Raw genomic sequence first — 25117 nt, forward strand, 5'->3', positions numbered from 1 at the left:
AAATTTGATAAAGTTTCTTTTAATCATTTTAAACTATTTCATATTCTAATTCTATTACCAATCTTATAAAAATTTGAATAAATAAAATATATATAATGACTAATTTGACATTGACAATATAAAAAATATTATTAGTAAAAATAACTAATAACTAAAATATACAATTTATTCATTTTCATTATTTCACAGTGGGAATAATGGGGATTATTCTCTTTTATCACAGTTTTTAAGAATACCATTATGATTTTTAATCAAGCTTAAACTAAAAAGAAATTGTAAATACTTGTTACACAATCATTGAATTGCTTCTAAACATTATTAAACTTCACGTTCTATAACTATGGTTCCTTTTTTTTAGCAAAACATTATAGTTATAATAAAATATTCACTGCATATTAATAGTTAATAAGTCATTGTTAAGATGAATATCAATTATGACTTCTGATAAATTGTACTTATAACGTTAATGATTCATATTCTAAAGTTATTACTTTATAAAGTTCATATTCTAACCTTAAGCCATCAAAATAGTATTTATTTAAACGGGATTGCTTTTCTGGACGTATTTTTTGAATATCATTATCATTAAATAAATATATAAAAGAAGATATATAGTGTTATGTCAAAGTCGCAATTGGATTGATTACGCAAATTTTGGCCGGATGATGGCAGTTGAGGGTTTTGGAGTGCCACATTAACGAGTTGCAATGAACCAGTGACATTATAATGCTATGTTAGTGATGTAATAATTGTATATTAAGTGCAGGAGTAGTAAGAATCCAATTATGATCTATACACATTCTTCTCCTTTTTTTTGGCCACTGATGTAGACTAGTTGGTGACCATGTTCATGATAGGACAATTATCTTATGCTGCTGGGGTTTAGGGGAGAATCCAAGGAAATTGTGCTCAGGATAAAAACAATAATGTAAATATTTTAATTTTACATATATAATTGGTTTCAAATATCATATTTTAATTATAGATATAGATTGAATTAATAATCTTTTAATATGTATTATTAATTTTTTTTAGAGATATAATGAGTTAAAATAATCTTTGTATTCATATTTTATCTTTAATAAAATATTGATACTTAAAAAAAATATTTATCATATTATATATCCAAATAAAATGATTCACTTTCTTTAAATGAGTAGTTCTCTAAATTTATGTGTACTAACAAATATAATTAGAGGTTTTATAAATGATAAAAAAAATAGAAGTATTTTACTGATTTTAATTTTAAAAATTATTATATCTTTTTATTAATAAAATTTATAAAAAATAAATAATTGTTCTGTCATTGGACGCACTAAAAATATGTTTTTTTATATTTTTATTGTTAAATTACTTATTGTTAATTTAATTTTTCTAACAAAAATCAAACTATTAGTATAGATACTATAAGTTTAAATTAACGATAAAATTATTAATATATTTCACCTGTCTCCTTTTAAGCCTTAAATAAATCTAAGGACCAGATCGATTATTTATCTTCAAATTTAACTCAGACATAACTCGCTTCTTTTTAGGTGTGAAGCAGTGTCAAACTAAACTATCCAACAAGCATTAGCTCTCCCTGAAAAGGAGGTGATCCAGCCGCAGTACAGCTACCTTGTTACGACTTCACTCTAGTCACTAACCCTGCCTTCGACATCCCCTCCTTGCAGTTAAGGTAATGACTTCAGGTATGGCCAACTCCCATAGTGTGACGAGATATAATATATTTTCATAATTTTTAAAATTTATATTGGTAATTTAATTTTTATTAAACAATATTACATTAAAAAAATCTTACTACTTAACATTTATTTATTTATTAATAAATGATATTTTTATATAATTTCGTAATCTTCAAGAAGGTACTTTCATATGAGATATTTATTGAGTTGAGGCCACCCACATATTAAATGTTGAATGCAAATTGGGCGAAGCAAGATTGGGAGATCAAATATACGGTTTTGCTTGTATTTAAAAATAAGTTTAATAAAAAAACTAATTATAAATTAGTAAAATAATTTATTTATATTTAAAAAAATAGATACAAATTAATGTTAAAGTTACATGCGAATTAGTCTCATCTTAAATAGGATATTAACACATTATGAATTTACAATGACATTAATTTATTCATTTATTGCTTTAAGATTTTAGAATTACATTATAGTAGTGTTGTCTTCGGTGTAAGGTTTTTAACTTAAAATTCTCTTATTCCAATTCTGCTATTGAGTGATCAATCTAAATGACCGATTTGGATGAGTAAATTTAATTGAATGAATTTGTTAATCCTAAATCAAAGAAATTTGTTGATTTAATCTTCAATTTATATTCTTTTAAAAAAATAATGTCCAAACATGATAATTATTTGACCATAATTTTAGAAATATTTTTGTCTCAGGAGGTTAAAAAAAAGGTTATTTTACTGGCATTTGATTATATAGCGTTTTGGTCCGAAATTATTAATAGAAACAAAAAACTGTAACGAAAACGATGTATCTAATAAATAAAAAGTAAAAATAGAAGGGGGGTGTTTCGTAGTTGGTGCATTTCTAAAGTAAAATATTTTTGTGTAGCTTGTAATGCATCCCAGTGCTTGTCCCCAACTACTTGGTTTCTTGTCCACAATAGAAGGTGACATGGATCGGGTCACACCCAGCTAGGCAGCTAAGAAGTAAGGAGTTAAATCTGAACGTAGGCACATGAGAAGGTGCCACATCGCAAAATATGAGCCGCTGATCTATGCCCACGATCGAACGCCTGTCATTATTTTTCCACCAACCCTCTTTCTCCTTGCGCATGATCGTTGCCACCCTTTATGCCCACCTACCAAACACCAACGCTCCAGATTCAAAACGACCCCAACACCCTCTATTATATAACCCCCCCACTCTCTCTCCCATTCCCTCAGGAAATCCGTAGTTCTCTAACCAAAGATTTCCTATTCAATTCCTCTTCTCGATACCTCCATTTTCCTACCTAGCTAACTAACTCTATCACTACTCCTTCATCGTTCAAATATTCTTTAACATGGACGGAGCCAATGGCAGCGTTGCAAACCATGACGCCGCTTTTTGCTTGAATACTAACAATAATGTCAGTGCTGACCCTCTCAACTGGGGTGTGGCTGCTGAGTCCATGGCCGGGAGCCACTTGGACGAGGTCAAACGTATGGTGGCTGAGTACCGGAAACCGGTTGTCCGCCTCGGCGGAGAGACGCTCACGATTTCTCAGGTGGCTGCTATCGCCGCACATGACCAAGGGGTTCGTGTCGAGCTCTCTGAGTCTGCTAGGGAAGGGGTTAAGGCCAGCAGCGACTGGGTCATCAACAGCATGAACAATGGCACTGATAGCTACGGTGTCACCACCGGGTTCGGTGCTACCTCCCACCGACGAACCAAACAAGGTGGCGCCTTGCAGAAGGAGCTTATTAGGTAACTAATTCACTTCATCCTTAAAGATCTGTGTATTTACATCATTATTTCGTTTTTCATATTTTTTTTGTTTTATCCTTTTTATATCTTAAATAATTTTTTATTTTTTTTAACCCATGCTTAAGAATAAACAGTAAAAAAAATTATAATAATAAGATTTTATAAAAAAAAAAGTAATCTAATATATTAATAATTATTTAATATTTCAATTTTTAATAAATTTAATTATTTGTTGATATTTTTATAATTATAATTTTATTATTTAAATCATAAAAATTTAACCTAACATGTAATATGTATTGTTTTTAGTGTGAATATATTTTGACACCCCTCAAATAGATATTATTTGGGCGTGAAAAATACAAATATATATATATATATATATATATATATATAATGATATGAGAAAAAAAATAAAAAGTGAATGAAAATGAGCTAAAGAAAATTAAGGTGGAATAATAATGATAATATTATTATTATTTACGTGTCTCTGAACCTTTGCACTTCATGAATACTATCATCTGGTCACGATATATTATTATACGTACGTACTTACACGTAGACGTGCCCCATTTCGGCCTTTTCATGTTACTGCACTTTTCCATCCAAGTTAATGAATGTTTGTGGCTCGGCTACCTAATTAGCTAAAGAAAAACGTGAGCAATAAACTTTTTAACACATTATATATAAATATATTTATTTATTTATTTATCAACTATAATTTATTAAAAGTTAAAAATTATTAAATTAGAAGTTAACAAAATAAGACTACGTTAAATGACGCGTTGTTAGTAATTTTTAATTAACTAAATGATAAACATTCGCTACCTAATGAATCTTTAACCAACCTAATTATTCTTATTATTCAGAGATTCTCGTGGTTGAGAAACGAAGTTGAGAAGCTGTCTTACCTTAATATAGCAAATACTTTATTTTATTAGTGAAGGAGTTCGTTTTCTTTCATCTTAAGAAAATATAACATTTTCTAGTATTATGAATAATTTTTTCTTATACTGTCACATATTTTTCTTAAAATATTTACAAAATCGTCATTAAAATAATATTTGATTAATTTAGTCATTTTAAAATAAAAAATAAATTCCCGTGGTTTTATAATTTTTTTAATAAAACATTTTTATATAATTCAAGATATCTGTTAAAGCATTTTATAAAGAATAAAATTGACTGCAATATCGGTTCACATTTCCTACGATTTTGAATAGATTATCATTTTATATTAATAATAGGAAACTCTATATTCTCTTTTTTGATATAAATAAAAGAAAACGTTTTTCAAACGAATACATTTTATCAACATAATTGTTAAAATATCATGTTATTTGGTAAAAAAACACGTTTTGGCCATGAAAGAGAAGGAATAAAAAATTGAATAGTAAGTTGGCCACTGAGGCGCTTGGATCTGAAATTCGTACAAGGAACCGAGTTGGATCAGTTAGTTTGCACGTGACGCGGGGTTGGTGAGACCGCCTTGCCTTCTACCATTCCAAGTCCTAAGTCGCAAGTGCAACCCTCCACCTTTGACCCCGTAGTTCCCCCTTTTTTTTTCTTTTCCTATTTTAATTTTCTTAATTTTAAATATTTTTGACTTTTTGCGATGATCTCACCTAACTATATAATAGGAAAATCTTCGTAATTTGAATTAAACTCATTTTAAAAATATAAATAAAAACAAGGCATTTTTTTAGTGGTATAAATAGTATTTTTCACATACAAGGTTAGTTAATGAGCAGTAATTGTTGAACAAAATTCATCATTCTTATTATTTTGATTTCAGGTTTTTGAATGCTGGAATATTTGGCAACGGTACAGAGTCCAATTGTACCTTACCACACACAGCAACTAGAGCAGCTATGCTAGTAAGAATCAACACTCTTCTTCAAGGGTACTCAGGCATTAGATTTGAGATTTTAGAGGCCATAACCAAGCTATTGAACAACAATATTACCCCCTGTCTGCCACTTAGGGGTACAATTACAGCATCTGGTGATCTTGTTCCTCTTTCTTACATTGCTGGTTTGTTAACTGGTCGACCCAACTCCAAGGCTGTTGGACCTTCTGGAGAGATTCTGAATGCTAAGGAAGCTTTTCAATTGGCAAACATTGGTTCAGAGTTCTTTGAATTGCAACCTAAGGAAGGGCTTGCCCTTGTCAATGGCACTGCTGTTGGTTCTGGCTTAGCTTCTATTGTTCTCTTTGAGGCAAATGTCTTAGCTGTTTTGTCTGAAGTTTTGTCAGCAATTTTTGCTGAAGTGATGCAAGGGAAGCCTGAGTTCACTGACCATTTGACCCATAAGCTAAAGCACCACCCTGGTCAAATTGAGGCTGCTGCTATTATGGAACACATTTTGGATGGAAGCTCTTATATTAAAGCGGCTAAGAAATTGCATGAGATTGATCCTCTGCAAAAGCCTAAACAAGATCGTTATGCATTAAGAACTTCACCCCAATGGCTTGGTCCTCAAATTGAAGTGATTAGATTTTCAACTAAGTCAATTGAGAGAGAGATAAACTCAGTCAATGACAACCCTTTGATTGATGTTTCAAGGAACAAGGCTTTGCATGGTGGTAACTTTCAAGGCACTCCCATTGGAGTCTCAATGGATAATACACGTTTGGCTATTGCATCAATTGGCAAGCTCATGTTTGCTCAATTCTCTGAGCTTGTCAATGATTTTTACAATAATGGGTTACCTTCAAATCTCTCTGCTAGTAGAAATCCCAGCTTGGATTATGGTTTCAAGGGATCTGAAATTGCTATGGCATCTTATTGCTCTGAACTCCAATATTTGGCCAACCCAGTAACAAGCCACGTCCAAAGTGCTGAGCAGCACAACCAAGATGTGAACTCTTTGGGTTTGATTTCATCTAGGAAAACCCATGAGGCTATTGAGATCTTGAAGCTCATGTCTTCCACTTTCTTGATTGCACTTTGCCAAGCAATTGACTTGAGGCATTTGGAGGAGAATTTGAAGAACACTGTGAAGAATGTTGTGAGTCAAGTTGCCAAGAGGACTCTTACCACAGGTGTCAATGGAGAACTTCATCCTTCAAGATTTTGTGAGAAAGATTTGCTGAAAATTGTTGATAGGGAGTATATATTTGCATACATTGACGACCCATGCAGTGCTACATACCCATTGATGCAAAAACTAAGGCAAGTGCTTGTGGATCATGCATTAGCAAATGCAGAGGGAGAGAAGAACTTGAACACATCAATCTTCCAAAAGATTGCAACATTTGAGGATGAGTTGAAGGCCCTCTTGCCAAAGGAGGTTGAAGGTTTAAGAGTTGCATATGAGAATGGCCAATGTGCAATTCCTAACAAGATTAAGGAATGTAGGTCTTACCCATTGTACAAGTTTGTGAGAGAGGAGTTGGGGACAGCATTGCTAACTGGTGAAAAGGTTATTTCACCAGGTGAGGAGTGTGATAAATTGTTCACAGCAATGTGCCAAGGTAAAATTATCGATCCTATTTTGGAGTGCCTTGGGGAGTGGAATGGTGCTCCTCTTCCAATTTGTTAGTTCATGATCTGTTTCCTTGAGAAGTGGTTTCCTTCTATATGTGTATTTTGTGTTGATAAGCATTTGGTTTGTCTATAAGCCTGTGACAAATCAATCTACAGACAACTTTCGGTTTCCCTTGATGTCAAGGAACTTGTAATTCATGTTGTAATAGAATCTCATTTGTTTGTCATAGCTTTGTCGTGCAAATACTAATACACGTCCTTTGATATGAAGGACGCTTTTTTTTTCCTGAATAAGAATTATTATTTCATTATACTAATGCTCAGATTTAAAAAAAGGTTTTACATTTATGTGATTATCTCTAATGTGCTCATTTATTTTAGTGCAAATCATTAAATGCGGTCGAGCAAGTTATCCTATATATTCACACAAATCCTTCCACTTGCAAGATCATGATTCTAACTCAAATATGACATACAAAAGTTCCATTTTTTAAATGTCTAAATACAACTTGCTACTTACACTTGTGGTCACATTAATTAGCAAATAAATCCTAGTTTCTTTGCTTTGTGGGGATCCTAAATAGCTGGAAATGGTCCAATGTCCTTTTTTGTGCCAAAGATAATAATGAACTACCTAAATTTCTTACTATTAGTTATAAGAAACAGGGAAATAAGTTGTTAAACACTAAAAGCATGCTGATAATGACAATTATGAGACAAAAATGTTGTCAATGCTAAATTGCCAATGCTTTGTTAGAAATAGAAGCGTGGACTTTTTGCAATGGAGCAGAATTTTTTGAATTTTTTTAAATTATTTAAAGTTTTTTATTTTTAATCTCAATGTTTCATTTAACTTATATTTAATAAGTTATAATTTATTATTTTATTAACTTTTAGACATAAATTAAATAAAAGGTTCAAATATAAAAATTTGTATACTTGAGTGAGAAATTTTTCTTCCGCTATTCTCGTAACTCAACCAAAAATCAAACATGATTAATAGAATGCGAATATGGAAAACAACTAAATTAGAGGTGAATTATAGCAAGAATATCATGAATCGTACAAGAGCGTTGTCTTTAGGGATACAGGTCTTCCCTAATTGGAGCGATACTAGATGATGCAATAGTAATGGCTTTACTGGTTAAAAATAATAATTAGGTATCATGAATAGTTCACATATCAGAGCCGTTCATTTTATTTTAATTTATAAAATGAATATTTTGTAATATAAAATAAACGACTTTAATCTGTAAACAATCTATGGTTACAAGTCCCTAGATGTTATATAGATGAGTTTCCCTTCAGGATTAAGCACTGGTCTCGTTTCAAACTTGTTCACGTGAAATACCCGTCAACTTGAGAAATAAATTAATACACAAAAAGAGAAGTGGTTTTACAGTCCAAAAATATTTTTTAATTCAAAATTTAACATGTATTTGTTATTATTATCATTATATTTCTAAACTTGAATCACTATAGTTCAAAATTAAGTGAATTCGATAATGAATTTTGACATCATTTATTATTTTTTTCCTACCCTATGCACAGTCTGTTGAAATAATTTTATTTATAATAATAATAATATATATAATATTAATTGGTGTAAAAAATATGTTATTTTTAAAAAAATATCAATTATAAATATTATTTTGTCAGAATTTTTTTATTTAGCTATTATAGTATTGGTTGAAAAAAAAATACAACAGTACATATATTACTTAAAAAATATGACTTATTAGCAATAAATTTCAGCAACAAATGCGTAACAAATATATGTGTAGAAAAGTATAAACGTGTGTATTAAATTTAAATAAAAATTTAGCTCTATCATGCTATAAATATTGTTGGTTTTCAACGTAATTATTTTCAATGAAATATAGGTATGATTCTAATTTTAAATTTTATACATTCTTTTTTTTATTTTAATTAAACACATGAATTAACAGATTGAAGATTGTTTAGATTAAACTGTGGTCTTTCAGTTCAAATTTCAATAAACATAAATGTGTTAAATATTTTGAAAAAAAATAATTTACCGCTTATAATTTCACAATAAATTATATTATGTTACAATTCATTCATTGAAATTTATATAATACAATTAATTTAAAATTTATAATTAATCGTATTTATAATTATACATTCAAGTATCCTATTACTAAAAAAATTTATTTTATTTTATAAAAATATTAAATTAATTGATACACAATTGAAGGTAAAATTTAATATTAGCAATTGTAGATTTTTATTTTAATAATACATAATTACATAATCAGTTATTTAATTTAATTTTTTATTTATTATGTTAAAAAATATATTAAATTAAAATATTTCTTTAGTATTATATAATTGGTCATTCATTTTTTTTATTTTCTCATTCTTATTTCTTTTTTTCTCTTACTCCCTCCTTATCATCTATGCCTCCACAATTTCTTTCTCTCCCTTTTAAACTTTGACATAATTTTGTTTGTTTCTATTCTCTTTTTTTTCTCCATTTTACTTCTTGTTTACACTTTTTTTTTCCTTTAAACTCCAACAAAAGTATCTTGTTTTTTCTTTTACTTTTCTTCCTTCTCGTACCCCATTCACACATCCCTAAATTGTTTTTCACCCTTTCAAACTAAGATAAAAATATTTATTTTTTAGTGTATTTTTTGATTGAATCTTAAAGTCACAAGAGAAGATTAAAAACAAAGCAATTACAATGCGTCAAACACAAATAATGTACCACGCTGAATGTTATTGTTGTTGTCTATTTTTTTTATAAACCTTGAGATTTAATTGGAAAACTTACACATACACATGTATAAAAAGTTTTTCTTTTTTTTTTTTTAAGTTCAAAGAGGGTGGTGTGAAATTGTGGATAAAGAGTAAGAGAATATTTTTTTTAGAGTTCGAAGAAAAAATATGTGTGGACAAAGGACAAAAGAAGAAGAAAAAGAAAAAAAAATAATGTATCAAAATTAGGGAGAGAAATAGGTCACTGAGGTATAGATGAAAAGTAAAAAAAGAAAAAATAAAGAATAGAAAATAAAAAAAATAAACAATTAAAAATTTTATCAACATTTTTGTTGAGATTCTTATAAAAATAAATAATAATTTTTAAACATAGTTAATATTTTTTTCTATAAAAAAAAACTAATTTAGAAGTTGAGCTTTATCTTTGAATAACATTTTTATGAAACGGAGTTGAATTTGAATTTTTATTTTTGGTCATAGCCCATAGAAGTCTGCCATTCGCATCATGTCAATTTAAATGGGATAGGTAGCAATTGAAGAAAAAAACAAGAAGATCGATAACCTTTTAAATGTATTTTTTCTTTTTGAGCTTTAAACTCTTTTTTTTTTTTTTTATCTGGGTAATTTCGTTGCAGTATTTTCGTAAAAATTCTAGCATCTCAACGCGTAAAAAGGAAAACAAGTAAATAATTAATTTAAAAAATACAAGGAGTAGCACGTGGCACGTTCTTGTTGGCCGGGCCAGACCTTTTGCGCCTTCCGCGTTAGAATCTTAAACTTTTTCGAACCCATCGCGTGGAAGAGAATTGCGCACGGTAATTATTTTGCGCTGGTTAGAAAAGAAGAAGAATAATAATAATAATAATAAATAATAATATTAATAATTTGGGTTCCGTATTGTGTTATTGTTGTTGTGCGTGAGAAAGTGAGCGCGGTCAAGTATGGCTTCTCAGCTCCTAAGACGAACCCTCGGAAGCCGCTACCTGGCAAACCCTAAGGCCTTCTCCTCCGTTTCCACTCCGATCCGTGCCACTCTCTTCCCCGGCGATGGTATTGGCCCCGAGATCGCCGAATCTGTTAAACAGGTTCGTTTTTCTCTTCCTTCCTATTCACCGCTTTCTCCCTCTCTGACTCAATCAAATTCATTGTTGCGCCTTTTTGAGAGATGTGTAATGCTTGCAATTCTGATGCGATGTCGTGATCATATGTAATTCTGTGAATTTTTTTTTTTTGTGTTTCTGATTGAATGGCTTATTTTGTTTTTACGGAGAATTACCTCGTCTTAGAAAAATAACATTTTCAGGTAAATGTGTTTTCCGAAGGATAAATTTTACAAAATTAAAGTAATTGGTTGAGGGGAATTCGTTTTCCCCTAATGTTGTTTTTAATGATTATTTTTAACGAACATAGCAAATGTTTTTATAAAAAAAATAGATAAATCGTCTGTATAATTTTTATTCCTTTCTAATTTTAGTTGTTAACGTGCGAGTGCAAGTGGCTTTTATTTTGAGGATAAATTTTTGTTTTGTATGGTTGCATAACAATGAAATTGCAAGATCTAAAACGTAAAAATGAATGCAGAGTGTGGACCGTCTGTCCATGACAAGCTTTTTACGTGTTTAACATGGTTTTTTATTTTATTATTTTCATTTCTAGTGAAAGATTTAGTATGACTAACTTTGTCATTGAAGTTAACAGATCCTTTTGTGGTAAACTCAAGTTTTATCTTCTGATATTTGTTTTTATATATTCACCAGTAATTTGGTCACTTCTATGATATAATATGAAGCACGGATAATGACAAGGACACACCAAATTTAAAAAATTGCAGGACGACGTGCACATGCAAACACAATTTAAGGAATAAGATTCATAATGCATAATACCATATATATAAGCTTTTAAGGTTTACAGTAACTTTTTGATATAAGTCATATGTGCCAAAGCTTGCTATTTTGCAAGTCCTTCTCAAAATACATAGAGCAACGTATGTGCAAATACTTTCTATCTAATGGTTTCTGCTAATTTACTTGCTTTAAGTGTATATTGGTTTATTTCACTTTTCTCGCTTTGCCATGGTTGTGGAATCTCTTGTGCACTCTGTTCATCTCCTCTTGGTTGCTATTAAGTGATCTCTGATCAAAATTCGCCATGCTTATTCTTTCTCACCTTTCTTCCTATGTTTGTTTCTTATTAAGTATATTTGTATATTCATACAATTTGACTTGTTTTGTTGAATTAAATGTGTAATGCTCTGTCACTTATTATTATTACTATTTCAATACTTAGATATTCAAAGCAGCTGACGTGCCAATAGAATGGGAAGAGCACTACGTAGGAACTGAAATTGACCCTAGAACTCAGAGCTTTCTGACATGGGAAAGTTTAGAATCAGTAAGGAAAAATCGTGTTGGCTTGAAAGGGCCAATGGCCACCCCTATTGGAAAAGGACATCGTTCATTAAACCTTACTCTAAGAAAAGAACTTAATTTGTATGCCAATGTTCGACCTTGCTACAGTCTTCCTGGATACAAAACTCGGTATGATAACGTAAATCTCATTACAATCCGTGAAAACACAGAAGGCGAATACAGTGGACTTGAACATCAGGTAAATTTCACAACAATTGATGTTACATACTATCATCCGAAATCTGATTAATATAATTTCTGTATCACTTTTTGGGTTACAGGTTGTGAGAGGTGTTGTAGAAAGTCTCAAAATTATTACACGTCAAGCAAGTTTAAGGGTGGCTGAGTATGCTTTTCACTATGCCAAGGCACATGGAAGAGAGAGAGTGTCTGCCATACACAAGGCCAACATTATGCAAAAGACTGATGGTCTTTTTCTCAAGGTTCACAAATATATACATATACACATACAAATGCCAACAATATTGGTCTCAAATTTTATTCATGAATCCTAATATTAACTGTTTATTTTAAATTCTTTTTAGTGTTGCCGTGAGGTTGCAGAGAAATATCCTGAGATAAAATATGAGGAAGTTGTCATTGACAATTGCTGCATGATGGTAATATTTTTGAACTGGATATAGGAAAAAATTAAAAAACTGCATTCGGAAATGCTTTTTCAGTATTAGGAAATGAATGACACTGATTAATTTTCTGACCATCTACAGCTTGTGAAGAATCCTGCACTTTTTGATGTATTGGTGATGCCTAACCTTTATGGTGATATTATCAGTGACCTTTGTGCTGGCTTGGTTGGGGGATTGGGCTTAACACCAAGGTATTTTTCGTATTTAAGTCAAAGAAATATAGGAGTAACAATTATATAATCTGACAGCATATTCTATTTTGCAGCTGCAACATTGGTGAGGGAGGAATTGCACTTGCTGAGGCTGTACATGGTTCTGCACCTGATATTGCTGGAAAGGTGAGCGGTGAAAGTACTTATTCTAGCTGATATTATTTGTTGTAACCCTTTTTGCATTGTTGTCATGGAATGTGAAATTGTTTTGTACCTGTGCTTGGCATGCGTTTGCGAGGAAGTGAATAGATGTGCATGCTTTTGGTACCATCCTAACTCAGGGTGGAAATGGGCTAAGCTATTGAATAGTCTTTGCATAAATAAGCATTGTTCTGTTTTGCAAATTGTTAGCCTGACCCTGACCATTATAGGCTTCATTTTTGGGATTGGCCTACCCCGAAAGCCAATTTAGAGGCTTGTGTTATGTTAAAGTCTTCAACCAGGCAAAGAAATTACACTTATTAATTTTTCAAATTGATATAATCTTTAACTACATTATTATATCGTGTATAAAATTAAGATATTATATTAATTTGTAGCAAATTGTGTATTATACATATAATATCATAGTAGTTAGTATCGTGATTCTACATGGTTCTGCAATTTAAGGATACAGATCATAGGGAGTATCAGTTTTGTTCCAGAATTGCAGACTGAATCACCCAAATCGTTGCTGAATCAAGATTTCTATGTCGATGCACGATTCTGCTGCAGATTGGGTTGTACATGACTTGCTTCATTAACAACCCTAAAAACATGTTTTTTTTTTTTAAGTTTTTTATTCGAAATGTGAGGGAATGATACTCCCTCCACAATGAGATCCACTATTATATTTTAGCAAAAAACCCTTGTTTTCTCATTCCCATATCTTTGCTCCTGTTCTCTACAAAGTTTGGTGCTTTTCCGTTTGTCTCCCAGTGCATTACTGTGGTTCTCTCAACTTCTCACTCCTTATTCATGATTCTGGTGGTCTCATGCCTCTTCAACAATTCTACCTACTTTTTAATTGTTTTCTTCTACTCGTTTTATTTGTTTGTTGTTTTGGAGACAAATGGATCTTACCAAAAAAATAAAAGAGAATGATGTTACATGGAGACATTGTGAAAGTGTCTCCCACACATGCCAATAGTGAAATGCAAATACCGTTCTCATGCTTGTTGGGGTAGAGTTGCAAGAATGAATCATCTAGATAGAACAATGACAAATGTAAGTGCTTGATTAAGTGTTCCAGATGAGGTCAAGGAGATATTCATTAAACTATTTGAAGATAAAGAAAAGAAAAAAAAGGTGAAAATAACTTGAGAGTATTTTGGAGAAATTGAGACCCAAGATTCAAGTGCTCATCAAAAGGGAAGAATGAATTCTTTTGTTAACAAAAGAAAGGAATGGACATTTAAAGCTCTGAAGCAAACAACAATGAATACAATGTTTGATGATGGAGATGATATCATTCAAAAAATTTGCAAATGCATATATGGTAATGATTACCATGTAATTTGGTAAGAGACCCCCATTTTATCAAATGTTAAAAGCTGTTGGAGAATTTGGTAGGGATTTAAAATCTTTTACTTATCAAGAAGTGAGTGTTTCCTTTTTGAAAAAAGCAAGTGATAGAATCTATCAAAATTTGGAGAAATACAAAAATAAATGGGAGAAGTGAGACTGCACTTTGATGTGTGATGGATGGACCATTTGAATATTTTTAGAGTCTAGAACTAGAAATTTTGACTTGCTATTGGTTATTATTTTTTGAAGGTAAATATAGCTGATTTATGTAGTCTTTCAGCCCTTTTCTTGTGGATTGATTTGAAGGTATATATGAATGATTTATGGAGTCATAGTCTTTTTTTTTGTATTATTGTGGCTGATTTGAAGGTACATATGAATGATTTATGCTGTCACAGTCCTTTTTTGGTGTCATTGTAGCTGATGTGACGTGAATCTTTATACTATATTTTTGTTTTATTAGTTATACAATAGAGTATTTGATTATAAAATGTCAATATATGGATGAATTTAATTTTTCTCTATGTTAGAATATTTTTTATTATAATTTTAGCAATTAGGCATGAAGCTTACAATCCACGATTTAGAAAGTCATGATTCAAATTTCAATTTAACTACCATGATATTAATAAAGAAATAGGTCAGCTTGGTAGGCCAAATGGGCTTTGTAAAAATCATATGCTTTTTAGCTCACCAAGTTGAATTTGTCTTTACTCTCTTTTTAAAAGCCTAAGCATGTCTTGTTTACTAACTAACCTAGGTGATGGTATATCAAAAATATGCTGGGGTGTTCATCCTTTTTCCTAATCAGAGCTGTTAATGGATTAATATTGAAAACACCATTACACAATTATTGTGTCTACTCTCAATTAGTAGTTTTTCTTTAGCATCTATACATGGTTTTAGTTATAAATATTATAGGGGTACAGAAGATCTAACTTGTATAAATTCTGCATTTAAAAATATATTGAAAAGGAAAAAAGGTGTTCCTGAAATATGAAGCTGATGAGACGTGGCAGAAAATTACAACAATTGAAGATGTGACAAAACCGTAGAAGTATTATTTATCATTTTGAAATTTATGGTATTGGACATTGCTTTTGTGACTAGGAAATCAACTTTAGTCTTGTATTTTGCTTCTAGATATTCAGGGATTCGATCATTAGTAAGTCATTGGGATATGTTGCATTATTTGTCTTTGTAATAATCCTCTGGCACTTTTTCTTTCCCAGAAGAAATGGAAAGTTTTAACGCTGTAATAAGTAATAAGTAACATTGTGGGTTCGATTAGTTGGACTCTTTTCTTGATATTTTTTTGTTTATTCAAATTAATCCCTTTCACAAAAAAAGAGTAGCCCTTTCAAGAAACCAAGCTACTAATTTGAGTTTCCCTTGAGAAAGTTCTGTCTATATATGGGTGTTCTCTCATTCTTTTGAAAATCATCTCATAATGGGGCGATAGTTAGGTTGTTGCCTAATGACTTGGTGGTTATTCTAATAGAAGCTGTAAAGTTGCATACATCTAACCCTGGTTGGCAACCTGGGTCACCTTTTCTTTACTTAAACATATACTGTAGCCATTCATTTAACCTGTTTATTTATGTAGAATTTGGCAAATCCAACTGCTTTGCTGCTGAGTGCTGTTACAATGTTGCGCCATTTGAATCTCACTGACAAAGCAAGCCAGATTCAAAATGCAATCCTTGACACGATTGCAGAAGGGAAGTACCGAACTGCTGATCTTGGTGGCAATTCAAAGACAACTGAATTTACAAATGCAATTATCGATCATCTTTAAATTTTGCTTTGGAGTCAGCAAGAAATTGTTGCTTATAATTTTGATTTTCTGTCAATTTCCGTTTATTTCCCCAATTTTATTCCGGAGGAGTGGGATTACCTCAGCTTAAAGGAAAACTCGTTCAAGTGTGTGTGACATTACAACCAAAGACAAGAAATGGGCAAGCATTCAAATATTCGCTGCCCACTGCAGTCTTGTTGCATTGCGAGGGTCCCCTCTGATTGATAACCCTCGGTAGTCTGTTTTAGTATTCTTTGTCAATAATATTTATAGCCCTAAATAAAAATACAAGAAATGATGTTTATTCGTTCATCTTTATCATCTTTCTGATATTGTGCAGCTATTGTTTGCTTTAATTTTTTGAATCGTATCCAAAGTTGCGACTTCTTGTGCTCCTTACTCCATAAAGATGGAATTCGGGGGAATTCCATTAATTCAATCATGGCACGGTTGGGTATTGTACTATACAAGTCTACAAATGTATTCGTGTTTGAAATGCTTTGGATCGTTAGTCATTGGCTTGATAAAATGTAGAAGCTAACAATATTTCTGGTGGAGCAATATAATAGTTCCGGACAGTAAAGGTGATTTTTAATTTTAAACCTTTGTTTGTTTTGCTTGAAAAAGAGTCCTCACATCAATTAGATTATTTTTGGTGGAACATATGATCAAGATTCAACAAACAAAATATGCCATTCAAGTTAATTACTGTCGTTTTTGCAAGTTACACTTTCGTTCATTACTTAGTGTGGGGTTGAGGCTCTTAGGCTGATGTTGAACCAGCGCCTGGGTATGTCTTAAGAGGGGTCAACTATCTTAACACGATATTTCATTACCTGTCTGCCAAGACTGGAATCATATTGCTTGATGGACATTTCAATTGTTAAATAATGATGTTAATTTTGTTAAAATTAAATAGGCCCTCCTTTCCACTTTGGTTTCTATTATATGAGTGAAGCAACTAGTAGAAATGCTTTCTACCTTTTTTCGCTTGCTCTAAATTATTGTGAAGATATAGGAGGTTTTATCCGGTCTGTCAGTTCTTCTGAGTATGGGGTAGATACTGGTACAGCAAGGCCTTACATGTCATCTTCGGCTGCCTTTTGTAAGGGTGTCAATACGGGTCACCCGTCTCATCTCGCCTAAAAATGGATTAGCTTATTCTGCCCCAGTTTAGAAAATGGGAATCTAGCCCAACCTATTTAAGGGTGAATTGACATGTTAATCAACTAGTTTATCCAAAAAAAAAACTTTAATAGATCGGTTCACTTAAAATTAATATAAAAAATATATAAAATTTAATTAAAAAAATTAAAATATTTTTATATTAATAAAAATTAATATTTAATGAATAAATTCATTATTGACCCACATTTTAAGTGGACTAGCGAGTGCAAGGTATTCAACTTAACCCGCTAATTTTTAGTAGGTTAAGAAGACAATTCATTAAATTCAAACAACTTTAACCTTTAAAAATATTAAAAATATAAATTAACTCTTTTAATATATTTTTTAATACACAATATTTAAATAGTTCTAACTTGAATAAAATTAAATATGAATAACTTGCTCAAGGTGTTAAGTTAGTTTTTATTTTAATTATTTTTAAACGAATTCTAAGTTTGCGGTAGGTGCCATTACTGCTATAGGTAAGCAATGCTCGTAGCTGAGGCTCGTGCCTGTGGTAGGTGCAGCGTTAAGTGCCAATTTTAAATTATTCTCACTTTGAATTTTCTTTCTGAAACAATAAATAAATGTAAAATTGTCCTTTGCTTATGTTGTTGGTGGGACTTTTAGTAATCAATTGATTGAAAACAGTGACAGAAAATGTGAAAACTGCGACCGAATATTTGAATGTGAGGATGTAGTGTGGTGCGCCATACATTTCCACTTTCCAGCTGAGGGCCCCAACTTGGTTGGTGGATGCTGACCGGTAATTGGTGAGGGTAGCATACACAAAATCAACAATAACAATAGAGCAAAGTGCCACTGTTATTTCAGAGAGATAAAATTATTAATTTAAAATTGTTGGACTCTGATTAATTTTATTGTAATTGTTTTATATTTTCCCTATATTATTATATTAATTATTGAGATATAAAATTTTAATTTATAGAGCTAAATGACCCTTTGAAGACTATTATCTTGTTTTCCTTTCTTCTTCACTCTTTCTTATTATTTAAAGTATAACAATTTAATGAAAGAAAACTTAAAAGTATTACTAATTAAAATAAAATTATCTTTTAAAAAATGTTTTTAATTAGAAAAACAAAAGAAAGAGAAAAAAATTGAATCTCTTTAAGATGAATTTATAGAAAAAACTAAAAACATTTTAATGCAACCTAAATTCATTTTTTAATTAAAAAATTATTTATAGATGTAATTTTTTAGACACTTAATAATTAAGATCCAAATTTTTTTTAATTTTATTAATGTGTACTAAAAGCTACATAATAAAAAATTATGTATAATGTTTTAAATACTATATAAAATTACAAGATTCCATATGTTAAAAAAATTATATTATATTTTTAATAAAAAATAATTATTTATTAATTTTTATCGTATGTCTTTGAATATATATTAACCGTTTTATTAAATGCTACTTTCATTTTTTTTATTTGTTCACTTTCAAGAGAAAAAAATGTTTTTTTTTATTTGTTAGTTAGAAATTTAAGACACTAACAATTACTGTTTTTAATTATACCATTATTTTTATCAAAATTTTAAATTTTTACGTCATTATTATAAATAAAACTAATAATCTTTAATATACATCTAAGGACACATAATAAAAAAAACTAATAAATAATAAAAATTTTATTAAAAATTATACTATTTAATGTTATTTAAACATTATATGTTACATCTTATAAATTGTAATAAAAATGCATTATTTATAATTTTTTATTATATATTTTTACATATATTAATAAATAAATAAATAAATAATAATGATTATGATATGAAAAAATGTCAATAAATATAAATAATAATATTAATTATATTTTTCATGCTTATATCAATTATATATTTATTTTTTAATTTATACATTACAATCTTTTTAAATGGACTGCTAGAAGCAACTAAAGAGGGTAACAAAATATTTTAATAAAGTTGACTCCTTAACCCTTTAATAAAATACTCATAAACATAATAATATTATGGTAATGATTCATATTATACAACTTAAATAAATTAGTAAGATAACTTATTATATCAAATTTTAAAAGTTATAATATTTATATTAATACTTAATAAATTTTGTAAGTTAAATATATTAAAATATTATATGTTTAAAATATATTTTAAAATTTTTTAATAGTAAATATCTTTTAAAAATATAATTATAATATTTTTTAATATTTTTTTATTTATATAAAACCAATCTTATTCTCTTATTTATTTTGTGTTTCTAACGATGAGTTTGATAAATTCAGTGATTGTGATTAAAATTTAATGTTAAAAGTTTAAAAATAATATCTAAAATAAGAGATCAAATAAAATTAAATAATCTTTATTTAGAATAATATCATAAAAATTTTATTTAATTTTTCATTATTTTATTTTAAATTTTTCTTTATTTTTCTCTTATTGCATGTATATCTAACAACCTAAATAACTATACTATATTTGCATTATCATACTTTAAATTGTGATTTTTATAAATAAAACCAATTAAATTTAAAAATATTATATACTCATTTCAATTCTTTTAACAACGAACAACGTAGCTAAATTAAAATAAAGATGATGACTAAAGATATGTAATTGAATGTTAAAAAATGCATAAAAATTATTCTTTGCAAATTTTGTTTAGGTCATGCAATATTTACTTAAATTAATTTTACTTGGAGATGACAATACAAAAAATCGTTATTTTTTGTTTTAGTTATTATTTTTTGTTTAAGTTAAAATTACAAAGTTTTTAAATTTTCCCAATTTATTTAAGCTAAATAAATTTTGCTAAAACTAACAAAATTTTCACTTGAGTAAATTCATTATTCATCTAATAAATATTTTTTTTATAACTTTTATTTAAACAAAATTAAAATGTCTTAAGCAAATTTTATAAATATTATACTAAGCAAATAAAACCATTATACAAGTAGGGTATAGAAAAGATCTAAAAGGATATTAAATAATTTATTAATATAAAAACTAATTTTTATAATAAATTAAGACGGTGAGAGTAAACTTAAAAATTTTAATTTTAAAAATCATGAATTACATACATAAGTATTTATAAAAAATTCTAAAGATCTAAAATAATATTTAATATTATATTAATTTTAAAATTATTTTTATTAGAAATTAAAAACACATTAATATATGTGAAAAATTTAATTTTTAAAATAATCACATAGACATAGGATACATATAAAAAATAAAAAAGACTATAATACAATTCTATAAAAATTTAAAATAACAAATTTTAAGAGTTTAAAAAATAATTTACAAATTTGTATGGAGAATTAAATTATAAATATATAAAAATTAGTAATATTGGGAAAAGATAAAACATTTGAACCATTAATTTTTAAAAAAATTCATCTAACCTTTTATACATACTGATTCAGTGGTAGACCACCTAATTGCTTAATAATCTTAGGTAGACCGAATATCGTAGTAATTCGTATCCACCAAAAAATAGACAGAAAACCAAAATATTAAAGCCCCTATAAAAGAAAACAATTGTCTAAAGGTTGGGTGGATCTTAACAAGACTGTTCTCCCATTCATTCATTCATTTCTCATTCTTCGTACTCTTAACAAACACTGTTCTCGCATCCATGGCTTTAGACGGCGTTCTCCTCGGAATGTGTAACCCTCTCCTGGATATCTCTGCCGTCGTCGATGAAAACTTCTTGAATAAGTATCTCACATTTCTCTCTATTTTCATTCGTTTTTGCTATTATGTAATGTATCGTTTCGGTACTATATCACTGTAACTAACTATATTTGGGAGCTTATAACGGAGAACAATGTTATGATATCTGTTGTGTGATTAATTCATAAATCTGAAAAATAAGATGGAACGGATCAGATCTCATGCTTCTGTTTCTGAATCTATGTGACAGATATGGTATCAAGTTGAACGATGCAATTCTCGCCGAGGATAAGCATAAGCCTATGTAAGATGTTTTCTTCTTTATCTACGCAACTTTACTTTACTTCTTTCTTCATGTTGCTGCTCAGCGTCGCTACATGGAATTGTCAAGTTACAACTTATGTCTCGTTTATTTTTCTTAAATGGAAAAAGAAAATTAAAGCGGATACAGTTACACGCGCGATTTTTAAATTAAGAACATGTTTAAAAGCTTTTATGTAATTAGACAAGTTTTTCGGGGAAAAAGGTGTTTGATTCCTTCGAAGTACGTAAATATGTAAAGGAAAGGAAGGAAGTTGCTATATATTCACCAGTAATTGGAAGTGGATTAAGTTTGAGAGATGCTTTAATTCATGGATCAATGAATTTTTCACCTTTTCAATTTACACACTTTCTCACTTTACTATGTGTCTGGTTTAACTTAATTGTAAAAAATAATTATATTATTTACTTTAAAAAATAAAAAGGCGATAATTGTTACGCGAATCCAGAAATAGGCAATCACTTTTCTTAAAACTAATAAAGTATAGGTTTAAAAAACAGTCATGTCCCCTTACAACTTAATAATGTTTTGACACTTGATAAATAAAGTATAATATGTAAAAGTAAATATATTAGAAACATAAAAGAACGTTGAATGCATTTTTTAATGTAATAATTATGAGCATGTTCTGAGAGGATTTAGTTCTTCGGAAAAGGGTCTATAAAAAATGATATCACGACAGCAAATTTTTTTAAGCTTAATTGAAACGCATCAGTCTAATATAGTTGGATTTAATTCATATAAACTATCAATGTTTATTGTCTCGAAACATGTGACAAAGGAAATTGTGTTGATTGTTGGACAATATTACTAACCCACTATTATTCTGGTGCCATGACATGTTCTTTGTCGATTAGCTTGAATATTAAAAGCATGCTAATATGATGTGCTTCTTGGCCCAGAGATGTATGAAACTGTCATACCCACTTCTAATTTGTTTTGCTCTCCGCCAGTGCTATGTGCTGGAAAGTTAAGGAAAATCTCAAGTTTTACTGTCTCCTTTTCTAAATAATGAATGTGTATACTTTTGGGAAACTTTTAAATTAAGAACTTGAACAATAATTGGTTTCTGGAAAGATTTTTAGGTTTCTCTCCTTGCTAATTTTTCGTCGAGCTAGTATTTTAATAGCGAGATGTTTTCTTTGAAGACAAGATATTTTGTGAGTTCATATGATCCTACAATCATCCAGGTACGAAGAAATGGCTGACAAATATAGTGTGGAGTACATTGCCGGAGGTAATACAGTCGATCCGAATTATTGAATTTCATGTCATGGATTATTGCTTTACTAGGTAATATCATGAACATGCTAACAACTAACAAAATAAGGGGAAAAAAAGATGTGAAATGCGCATTTCATGATGATGATATCTATAATTATCTTAATGGCAGGTGCTACTCAGAATTCAATCAGAGTTGCTCAGGTATGTACTTTCTTATCCAGATAGGTAGTAAGCTGAGGCTGGAGTTGTTGTGGGAAAGTAACTAATCATTTGCCTTTGCTTGTTAATAGTGGATGCTTCAAGTACCTGGTGCCACAAGTTACATAGGTTGCATAGGAAAGGACAAGTTTGGGGAGGAGATGAAGAAGAAATGTACACTTGATGGCGTAAATGTGAGTTTAATCTTGTGATTTGTCTTCACCTTCCTTTGTCATCAGCTACCCTGTACTTGGCACTAGAATCACGTTTCTTAAATTAACTTCTTCATTCGACAATCAGGTTCACTATTATGAAATCGATAATACACCTACGGGAACTTGTGCTGTTTGTGTGGTTGGTGGTGAAAGGTTAGACGATGAAGCTTTCTTGATTTTTTATTTTACTTATTATCAAATTTAAAATAGTTATATTTTTTTGCTGTTTTTAAGTAGTATATACATCTATTTGATTGCATCTGAATATAGGTCACTCGTTGCCAACTTATCAGCTGCAAATTGCTATAAGTCTGAGCATTTGACGAAACCGGAAAATTGGGCATTAGGTACCGTGTTGACTGTTGATAAATGCAGGCTCTCTTTCCATCTCATCTACCTGACTAATTCAGATGACTGACATTTGTTATTTTGCATTTGTTTTTAAAATAGTTGAAAAGGCCAAGTATTACTATATTTCTGGCTTTTTCCTCACTGTATCTCCAGATTCCATACAATTAGTTGCTGAACATGCAGCTGCAAATAACAAGGTCAGATAAGATGAGAATTTAGGATTCCCATTTAACTAGCAGTTTCTGATACTAAGTATTCTTTTCCTGTATGCAGTTCTTCATGATGAACCTTTCTGCCCCCTTTATCTGTGAGTTCTTCAAGGATGCTCAGGAGAAAGTTCTGCCGTAAGGATCCTTATCTGTTAAATTCTTCAAATAAATAAAATTTTACATATCGATCTCATGGATGTCCGTTCTGGGATTCAGGTATATGGACTTTGTTTTTGGAAATGAAACTGAAGCAAGAACATTTTCTAAAGTTCATGGCTGGGAGGTAGTACTAAGCAGATCTGTAGACTTGCAGTTTTGGTTTAAAATTTTAGTTTGTTATGAATTTTGACTCTTCTCCTAATGACTAGACTGATAACGTCGAAGAGATAGCTATAAAAATTTCAAAGTGGCCGAAAGCATCAGGAACACACAAAAGGATTACCATTATAACACAGGGTGCAGATCCTGTTTGTGTTGCTGAGGATGGGAAGGTGAAATTGTTCCCTGTGATACTATTACCCAAAGAGAAATTAGTTGACACAAATGGAGCAGGTACGCGGCCCTGCTGCTTTTAGTATTTAAACGGGGAACAAAATTGTATGCTGTTAACTGGTGTGCTAAAAAAATGCGTTGAAGTTATATATATTTGGTTGAGTTATAAAATTTCCATACATGGTCATCATTGATGTGTGCTCATAAAATGCGTGCAATTTATATATATATATATATATGTGTGTATGTACTTTTCATTTCGGCCCCTACTAAAATACATTGAATAGTAGATCATAGTCATGCAACCAACATGGAAAAGCAAATTTTGATGGTTTATCATTTGGTAGTGGCAAGTTAGATGCCAATTTTGTCTATCCAAAATGTTTGTGGCAACTTGATACAAAGTATACTTTTCTTACGTTTTTGTAGGAGATGCGTTTGTTGGAGGATTTCTTTCACAATTGGTTAAGGAGAAGCCCATTGAAGAATGCGTGAGAGCTGGGTGTTATGCCGCAAATGTTATTATTCAAAGGTCTGGCTGCACGTACCCAGAGAAGCCTGGTTTTCATTAAGTGATTCTCCCGATTCTGTTATTTTTATGAAGTTTTGATCATTTAGTCACACTCTAACTGGTGTGGGATTTTTGTAAGTCCCCCGGCTAGGGAAAACAGGATGAAAAAGTTGCAAGGGGAGAGACAATTGAAATAAGTGTGCGTATTTGAAGTCCTAATTGGACATCATTTCTCATTTTTCTGTTTGTTATCACTTCTCTTTTCTTTTTCCTTTTTGGTTAAACTTTTATGATGTATTTGTATCCCTCTAAGGGCATAATATTTTATTTCTTATCTCGTTTTCTTTTTTTTCATATTTTTGTCGGCTACAAGTTATTGCAATTTGAGTGAATTCTATATAAGAACTGCAAGAACAATTTTTTTTTATTTTTTTTACTTATTATAAGCTTTCAAGAACTGCAACTTTCTAAGAACAAAATTTTTTACAACAACCAAATGAGAAATTGAGGAGAGAAGCATGCACA

General features: G+C 30.1%; 3 protein-coding genes across 5 annotated transcripts; all 3 read left to right on the forward strand.

Moving 5' to 3' along the window:
• The first annotated feature begins 2909 nt into the window (after positions 1 to 2909).
• Positions 2910 to 7250, forward strand: LOC113872443 (phenylalanine ammonia-lyase class 2). Its single transcript, XM_027509992.1, has 2 exons — positions 2910 to 3434; positions 5230 to 7250. Exons 1-2 carry the CDS (start codon positions 3031 to 3033, stop codon positions 6977 to 6979), a joined length of 2154 nt encoding a protein of 717 aa, XP_027365793.1. The 5' UTR covers positions 2910 to 3030; the 3' UTR covers positions 6980 to 7250.
• Positions 7251 to 10542: 3292 nt separating this feature from the next.
• Positions 10543 to 16641, forward strand: LOC113872049 (3-isopropylmalate dehydrogenase, chloroplastic). Of its 2 annotated transcripts, none has more exons than XM_027509257.1 (7): positions 10543 to 10751; positions 11956 to 12276; positions 12359 to 12520; positions 12623 to 12697; positions 12806 to 12915; positions 12990 to 13062; positions 15418 to 15781. In XM_027509257.1, exons 1-7 carry the CDS (start codon positions 10608 to 10610, stop codon positions 15433 to 15435), a joined length of 903 nt encoding a protein of 300 aa, XP_027365058.1. In that variant the 5' UTR covers positions 10543 to 10607; the 3' UTR covers positions 15436 to 15781. The 2 variants fall into 2 exon arrangements, with proteins under 2 accessions (XP_027365058.1, XP_027365056.1); XM_027509255.1 differs by lacking the exon at positions 15418 to 15781 and adding an exon at positions 16049 to 16641 and having other exon boundaries at positions 10544 to 10751.
• A 4312-nt stretch (positions 16642 to 20953) lies between these two features.
• LOC113872027 (adenosine kinase 2-like) lies at positions 20954 to 24922 on the forward strand. Of its 2 annotated transcripts, none has more exons than XM_027509194.1 (12): positions 20954 to 21115; positions 21321 to 21374; positions 22583 to 22685; positions 22786 to 22817; positions 22907 to 23008; positions 23115 to 23182; positions 23300 to 23376; positions 23480 to 23577; positions 23654 to 23724; positions 23806 to 23872; positions 23958 to 24141; positions 24511 to 24887. In XM_027509194.1, the coding sequence occupies exons 3-12, from the start codon at positions 22661 to 22663 to the stop codon at positions 24651 to 24653; spliced, it is 867 nt and encodes a 288-aa protein (XP_027364995.1). In that variant the 5' UTR covers positions 20954 to 21115; positions 21321 to 21374; positions 22583 to 22660; the 3' UTR covers positions 24654 to 24887. The 2 variants fall into 2 exon arrangements, with proteins under 2 accessions (XP_027364995.1, XP_027364994.1); XM_027509193.1 differs by having other exon boundaries at positions 20957 to 21115; positions 22583 to 22629; positions 24511 to 24922.
• The last annotated feature ends 195 nt before the right edge of the window (positions 24923 to 25117 follow it).

This window comes from Abrus precatorius, unplaced genomic scaffold, assembly GCF_003935025.1.
Source record: "Abrus precatorius isolate BTA unplaced genomic scaffold, Abrus_2018 Scaffold7, whole genome shotgun sequence".
Taxonomy (NCBI): Eukaryota; Viridiplantae; Streptophyta; class Magnoliopsida; order Fabales; family Fabaceae; genus Abrus; species Abrus precatorius.

Coding starts and splice junctions, on each gene's coding strand:
- LOC113872443 (XM_027509992.1), top strand. CDS start 3,031: ATGGACGGAGCCAATGGCAGCGTTGCAAACCATGACGCCGCTTTTTGC. Junction 3,435..5,229: donor TTGCAGAAGGAGCTTATTAG/GTAACTAATTCA, acceptor TTTTGATTTCAG/GTTTTTGAATGCTGGAATAT.
- LOC113872049 (XM_027509255.1), top strand. CDS start 10,608: ATGGCTTCTCAGCTCCTAAGACGAACCCTCGGAAGCCGCTACCTGGCA. Junction 12,277..12,358: donor ACAGTGGACTTGAACATCAG/GTAAATTTCACA, acceptor TTTGGGTTACAG/GTTGTGAGAGGTGTTGTAGA. Junction 12,698..12,805: donor TTGACAATTGCTGCATGATG/GTAATATTTTTG, acceptor GACCATCTACAG/CTTGTGAAGAATCCTGCACT.
- LOC113872027 (XM_027509193.1), top strand. CDS start 21,033: ATGGCTTTAGACGGCGTTCTCCTCGGAATGTGTAACCCTCTCCTGGAT. Junction 23,009..23,114: donor GTACACTTGATGGCGTAAAT/GTGAGTTTAATC, acceptor TTCGACAATCAG/GTTCACTATTATGAAATCGA. Junction 23,183..23,299: donor TGTGTGGTTGGTGGTGAAAG/GTTAGACGATGA, acceptor ATCTGAATATAG/GTCACTCGTTGCCAACTTAT.